Source organism: Silene latifolia, chromosome 2 (assembly GCF_048544455.1).
Source record: "Silene latifolia isolate original U9 population chromosome 2, ASM4854445v1, whole genome shotgun sequence".
Taxonomy (NCBI): domain Eukaryota; kingdom Viridiplantae; phylum Streptophyta; class Magnoliopsida; order Caryophyllales; family Caryophyllaceae; genus Silene; species Silene latifolia.
In genome coordinates, this window is record NC_133527.1 from 159672698 (window position 1) to 159680669 (window position 7972).

General features: G+C 36.7%; 1 protein-coding gene across 1 annotated transcript; it reads right to left on the reverse strand.

Annotated features, from left to right (window-relative positions):
• Positions 1–2795: 2795 nt before the first annotated feature.
• LOC141641525 (uncharacterized) lies at positions 2796–3449 on the reverse strand. Its single transcript, XM_074450184.1, has one exon. The coding sequence runs from the start codon at positions 3447–3449 to the stop codon at positions 2796–2798; it is 654 nt and encodes a 217-aa protein (XP_074306285.1).
• Between the last annotated feature and the right edge of the window lie 4523 nt (positions 3450–7972).

Here is a 7972-nt window from a genome sequence, read left to right on the forward strand (position 1 = left end):
TGAAGAGGAAGCATTGAGTGCTACTGGCAATCCAAGTGGAAACAAAAATAGTGTACAGGATTGACTCCCGCGAAGGCAAACCATCTGACAGTTGTGTAAAGATGATAACTGAATAAGTTTACAACCTTCAATAATGTCATTTGTTATTGTATGACAAGAGCCATATATATGCAAATAATAATGGCATGTATGTATATTTATGAATTAGTGTTTTTGAAGCAAAAAGAAGATTATGTCCACTTGGTAAATATGAAAGCAACAATGATCCTATTTTTATCACGCCATTAGTAAGTGTATTCTTAATAATTACTTGTATCATATAATTTATGTTTATTCGAGAGGTTAATTATCTAATTTAGCTGATTTGTGTGTGATTAATATAATAGTCTCCTAAAGTACCAGACGACAAACACTACTACAGATATAGGGTATAACAACGGTTAAAGACCGTTGTTATATAAAAAAACGGACGTTATTAAAGCATCCGTTGTTAAAGGTTTTAACAACGGTTGGTTTTTTTAAGAAACCCGTTGTGAAAACTATTAACAACAGTTAAAAACCGTTATTGTTACGAGTCATTCGTTGTGGAAAGTGTGACTAATTTTTGGTGGGAAAGTTAGAACAACGGTTACAATAGAAAAAACCATTGTTATAACTAAAGACAACGGGTTTTTTCAAATAACCGTTGTTATTGTTTTTTTAAAAAAAAAAAAAATACAAAACATTACTGCCAAAATCCCTCCTGCATCAATTAATTATGTATTACTAGATGCATTATTACTGCCAAAATCCCTGCATGAAAGGACACAATATATGGAATGCGAAGGGTTATAAGATTTGAAGCAGGGATATGGCACAACTTCATAAACAAAAATATACTTCGTATTAATTTAAGCATCAAACCCTAAACATATTAATTAAAAAACAACTCAAACGACACATATACTAATTATAAATTCATTCCACTATCTCAATAACCAATCCATTATATCACTATCTCCACCCTAAACTCCAAACCCTAAATCTTTAAAACCTAATAAACTCCAAACTTCCTTCAATAATGAATGATACCATTCGTTTAACGTGCATTATGACTGAGTACAACAAAAGTTTCATACGCCGCTTGCAGGAAATCGAGAGGAAGTACAGGCTCTTCCTTGAGGAAGCTCTGATCGCACTCAAGGACGCCAAAAAAATGGCTTTTTAGAGCCGCATATAATGCAGCTATATGAAGATATTGCATCTGCGGAACGAAACCTCCAAATAGCAAAGGAGGAGAGGATGATTCTCATAGAAGAGAATGCATCCCTAAATGAACACCTAAGAAATGTATTTTTAGCAATGCATTAAGTTTATGTATATATATCAATTAATTAAGTTTATGTATGTTAAATGTGGATTTGTTTTACTATCCTCTCCATCATCTTCTTTGTTATATTTTATTTAGGGTTATTTGATAATCAGTACCAACATAAGTTGAGTCTTTCATAATCAGTACCAACTTAAAAACTATTTCATAAACATTACCTATTCATTAACTCCGGCCCAAAATCACCACCAATTGGCCTTTTTTTGATGAATAAGTCGTGAATTTCAAATTTCCCCCTTATACTCTTCTCTTCTATTCCCAAACTACCCTTTCCCTCACCATCTATTAAACATAGCTCATCTCCTCCTCCATTCATTCATCTTCTTCGACTCCATCACCTCCATTCATTTATCATCATTCTCAGGTCAGTTCTCTTAATCTTTTTGCTTCAATTTTTTTTTTGCCATTTTTTTTAAAGTTTTCATGTCTCTCCCTTCCTTTTCTTACCTTTAATTCATCTCTCCCTACCTTCATCAGATCTGGGTTTCTACTAATTCCATGTTTCTCAATTTTTTTTGCCTTATAATACAGAAAATGGAAGGCCATATGCGAACTCCATTGAAGTGTCGTTGTAGTGTCCCTGTTGCTGTGCACAAGTCATGGACTAGGGAGAATCCAGGGAGACGATTTATAAGTTGTAAGTTTCGCCATTGTGGTTTTTGGCGTTGGTTAGATGATAACCAAAGTGAGTGGCAACGAAATGTGATTAATGATGTTGTGTTGGATAAGCAACTGTTGAATAGTGAGAAGAGAATGCTCCAATCTGAAAATGACCATCTCAAGGAGAAGAATGAGAAGCTCACAGTTGAAAATGATTTGCTTAGGACCAAAATAATTGCTCTTGAAAGGGATGTCGTGTTCTCTGCTTATGAAGGCAGTGGTCCTGGACCATTGAAGAAGGCATTTTATGCCATTATTGTTATGGTTGTCCTTTTTTTCATTTTGAAGTTTAGTATGTCGTAGTAATTGAGTATGGATGTAATACTCTAGTTTGTCATGTTCAAGTGTAGTACTCTAGTTATTGTTTTAAGTGATGTAATATTGTAGCTTTGTCAACTTGAACATAATTTTCAAGCAATGATAAATCAAGTTGTTTAATGGAAGGCAAATTCTAATGTTCATCATTGATTACTTCAAGTTTTAACACATTAGTCTGCATTACACAACTGAAAAGAAAAAAACAGAAACATCATGTCTTTAAACACACTTAAAACTACTTTTACTGCCTATTGTTACTGTCATCAAAGGCTAACACCCTCCTGCGCCTATTAGTCCTTCCTCCATCTTGAAGTTGAGTCTCCTGGGTTGGTTGTGGTTGGCTGCCAGTAGCTACAAGTTGAAGTACCTCTGCATCATGTTGCCTCTTTGCCTTCCTTTTATCAGCCAAAGCACTCATCTTTTTTGTCCATTCAGATTTGGGTTTAGTCTACTTGACTGTTTCTTTACCAGGATTCTTGCAACTCTTGACATTGTGGCCTAATTCTCCACAATTTCCACAACTCCTTTGAAGCTTCTGTTTCTTTGGATGCTCTGTAATCCCTCCCTCACCAACCTCTTTCCTTCTTTTTTTCATACTAGGTCTGCCTGGCAACTTCCTATGTGGAGGTGGTAAGAGGTCATCCATACCAACCCTTTCCCACTGACTAATCCCAGGCAGTGGGGGTACAAGGTTTCCATATGCTACCATGTATTTGTCCTTTGTATAAGCATCATGAACAAAGTCTTCATAGTTGGCTCTTTGATGATTGATAGTAGCTATAGCATGTTGACATGGTAGTCCACACAATTGCCAATGACAGCAAGAACAGGTTTGTGCTTCAAGATCCACCACATATTGTTTGCTCATGTACTCTACCTCAAAGGATTTATCAGATGATGCCCATACATCACAATAGTCAGCCTCTTTCTTAGCCCAATTCAAAAACTCCTCAACATATGGCATTACCAAGCCCTCATACTTCTTTACACCCTCTCTTTTTTCATAGTGTCTTTTCATTACATATCGCCTCATCCACTCCATCATTGTTAAGACAGGCTTATCTCTTACCTCCTTCAAAACAGCATTGAAACTTTCACACATGTTGTTGGTCAGCATGTTTGACTTGCAGCTAGTATTGAAGGCACGTCTGCTCCAATGACAGGCTCCAATATCATCCAAATACTTTTAAGCCCTTTCACTAAGAATTTGATGCCTTTCATCTCCTTTTTAAATTCTGCCTGTTAGTTCCAAAACAAAAAAAAAGACCTTATTACGACGACATAAGTATCAAGTATATCTTGTTGTCAAAAAAAAAAGTTTGAAATTGTGAGATATATTACCTGTGTTGAAGCCCTAGCTGCATCCCATAAGGATTGCTTGAATACCAAGCCTGTGAATTGTAGCTTGAAATTGGACCAAATATGTCTCACACAATATCTGATATGAGCCTTTGGTGTAACTACATTGAAGGCCTCCCTTATACCCTTTTGTCTATCTGACATTATTGCGATTCCCAGACCTTGTTCCTTGCCAAGATCTTCCATTAAAAGCCTTAGGAACCAACACCAACTATTCCCATTCTTAACTTCAACAATAGCCCATGCAACAGGGTAAATATTGTTATTCTCATCCATCCCAACAACAACCAAACACAGACCTGGATATGCCCTCTTCAAGTGGACCCATCTACCCCAATTATAGGTCTACAACCTGCCAAGAATCCTTCTTTTACTTGTTTCAAGCAAATGTACAATCTTTGGAAATATGGAGGTGGTCTTTCAATGTTTTCAACTACAACAACAGCAGTAGAACCCTCTATGAATTTCAGAATGGCAGCTGCATAGTCCCATACCCTCCCATACTGTTCAACGCAGTCACCATATATAGTCAGCTTAGCCCTAGCTCTAGCTAGCCAACAAGTACCATATTTCACATCAACTCCTAAATCCCTCTTAATCTGTTTTTGCCATTTACTAATCTTCATGTTTGGGTCCAACCTAGAGATGGCAGTGGGCCGTGCTGGGCCGGCCCACGTGCCGACCCACCGTGCCACCCCCAAAAAATGGCCCGGCCCAGGCACGCTAATTAGGCCCACCGTGCCGTGCCGTGCTTGGCCCATACTTGAATATCCCAGCCGCGGCCCGCCTATGGCACGGTTATTTTCGTGCTGGGCCGTGCCTGGCCCATGGGCTGGTCGTGCCTTGTTCATGGGCCGGCCCATCGTGCTATTTTTTTTTATTTTTTATTTTAAAAAAAAAAAAACAAAGAACTTTTTATAATAATTGTATGATTTTAGTACTTTTTGTTTATTAATATAATAATTGAAATAAAATATATATTTTATTAAATATTAATGTACTTGATTAGTTGTATTTTTAATATATTCGATTTAATCAAATAATTAAGAAACGATGAAAAAAACGAGTTTTTTATTAAACGATTAAGAAACAATGTTAAAAAAAAATAGCCTTGCTTGAACCCGACTCAACAACTTGATTATCATAAAACCCGATTCAACTAATTATCACAAAACCCAAATAACTAATTACTAATTATTTTATATAAGATTTTTATATATCACAATAATTCATATTTGTAAGATTGTAATTTGTAAGAATTAAGATAAGTAGAAGAATAAGAGATGGATTGAATTGTGAAGAAATGAATTGAATTAGAGTGGTATTTAACTATTTATAAATAAAATTATAAACAGCTGAAAAAATCCACCGTGCTTTGTTGGGCCGTGCCGTGCCAGGCCCGCCGTGCCTGGTACGGGCCGTGCCACCTCGTGCCTGGGCCGTGCCGTGCCTGGCACGGAAATTTGGGCAAACTCGCGCCGCGGCCCATGTCCAGCCCACTCGTGCCTGGGCCGTGCTTCCTCGAAAACCACCCCGTGCCGGGCTGGGCCTGAAGTCGTGCCTGGCCGTGCCGCCCACCGGCCCGCGGCCCACTGTGCCATCTCTAGACTCCAACCTCCAATCCTCCAAATACTTCTCTACCAAAAACTCTGAACTTAGCTTGTTATTGACACCTCTGAAGACACATTTATGACCCAAATTAACAGTCCTAATCTGCCATACACCATCCTTTCCCATTGGAATGGCATATACAGTGTAAGTACACTTTCTAGGGGAATTACAATTGCACTTTCCAAATCTTGACCTCTTTTTATCCCACTCACATGAACACTTGTATATACAGTATGTGGTTATTCTTTTGTTAGCATTATGCTCATAGTAAAAAGCATACCTGTTTTCTATAGCATGATGAACAAGAGCCTTCTTCAAAGAAAACTTATCTGAAAAGTTCAGACCCTTCACAAGAACAATTGGCTTCTTGAAGTCAACTTCAGGATTGAACATTGGCCATAAACCCTCTTCATCACCAGATCCATCTAAACTCCTCAATTCATCATCATCATCAACATATCCTTCCTTTCCAACAATTGGATCAGACTCTTCAAAACCTCTTAATACCCTACTAACTTAAAGGGATTTGTCAAACTTATCAATTAGTGACCCCTCCTCAGTGGGCAAAAACAAATCTGCAACCCTCAAATCTTCTTCACCCATAGATAAATCCACATCAAATTCATCATCAACAGACTCCACATCACTGATCTCAAACTCATCTTCCCAGTCAGTCTTATCTACTTCATTTCCAAATTCATCACCAATATCCACTGCCTGATTTTTTTACCTTTCTCTTCACCAGCTTGTGCCTCTTTGCCTCACCCTTGTCAACAACCTCAAATCCCACACTTCTCCATGGTTTCAGTTTCCCCTTAACAATAGGAGTTGGGTGATTTCTAGGACTTCTTCTTATTGGAGTAACAATGTTGAGATTGTGAGTAGGAGATGGAGATGAATTTAACAAGGCAAGGTTGCTGCTAGTTGTAGGGTGACATCTAGGGCTTCTCCTTGTAGGTGTTATTGGATTTGGCCTTGTCTTTTTTGAAGGTTTTGTAGATGGGATAGAAGTTGTGGGTAAGATTATTGAATGTCCATCCCAGGCATTCTTGGTCCTTATAGAGAGATTCTTGGGGACCACAAAAGAGGAAAAGTCTGGAAAAGACTCCACATACAAATCCAGCCTATTAAATTTATCCCTTGACTTATTACCTCAGCTATATCCTCCTCATTAACAATTATGGACTTTCCACATGTCAAATTCTTCCCAAACTCTCTATAATACACTATTGGAAGGCAACCATTTTCAACTACCTTTCTACTTATCTCCATCACATATCCATAACTAAACTTATCAGAATACACCTCTGGTATAAAATTAGTGGCACCACCAACATATTGGGTTTTCTGATTTGCAAATTTGAATTCACCACCAAAGTGTAGTCTAATGTCCATTCTAATTAATTTTCCACCATCCATGCTAATCAAATCGACACAACACTGTAAGATTAACCATTAAAAAACCCAAACAATAAACTAATAATACTAGAATAAGTACAAACCTAGGTAAAAGTAAACAAACAGCATCATGAAACTACAAATTGCTATATAAAACAACAAACAACGAATAGGAAGTATAGATTAATAAGAAGATTAAGTACAAACCTGGAGATTAATGGCGTCACTGTGTGATTTCTAGGATTTTTGGAAAAAATCGCTATAATGGAGGAGAGATTTAGAGAGAAATTAGAAGAGGATGAAGAGATGACTGATTTGTGTTTAGAAGAATAGGATTTAGGAATTAGGGTTGAAGAAGAGGGGAAGTAAAGGGGTAAATCGGTATCATTGTGCAAAATATTGACTAAAAAGGCCAATTGGTGGTGATTTTGGGCCGGAGTTAATGAATAGGTACTGTTTATGAAATAGTTTTTAAGTTGGTACTGATTATGAAAGACTCAACTTATGTTGGTACTGATTATCAAATAACTCTTTTATTTAATTTGTTTTACTAATAAACGCAGAAAAACTAAATTTAATTTGTTTTACTAATAAACACAGAAAATCTAAGCGAATAATTAGAGAAAGAACAATGACGAAGAAAAACACAGCAAATAAAATAATTAGAGAAAGAACAATAATGACGGAGATGACAAAACCTAAAACCATAAAGCGATAGATATATACCTGATAATTAGAGAAAGTAAGAGACGATGACAACAACAGTGACGGAGATGAGAAAGAGACGATGAGAAAGAGTGTGGTTGTGTGTTTGTGTTTGTGGCTGTAACTAATCTGTGTTTGTGTGGTATATATTGTGGTATTTGCTTGAAAGTATTGACAAAGGTTATTACACATAAACCTGTTGTCATTAGATAATATATTAACAACGGTTCCTTTGACAACCGTTGTTAAAAAGTATTAACAACGGGTTCGAATATAACCGTTGTAATTACTTTTCACTAATTTTGAGCCAAATTATTAACAACGGTTATAATATATTACAAAGTAAACTGTTGTTATTAGTTTTTATATTAACAACGGTTATGTAAGTTTTACCCGTTTTTAAAACTAATAACAACGGGTGACAAAATAAAACCGTTGTAATTAAGTTTAGTAAAATTGCGTGGAAAAACAATAATCCATTCAACAATGTCTTTTCGTAATTTTCGTAAATAAGCGTTGTTAAAGGGCCGTTGTAGTTGCCTAGTTTTGTAG

Coding starts and splice junctions, on each gene's coding strand:
- LOC141641525 (XM_074450184.1), bottom strand. CDS start 3,449: ATGTGTGAAAGTTTCAATGCTGTTTTGAAGGAGGTAAGAGATAAGCCT.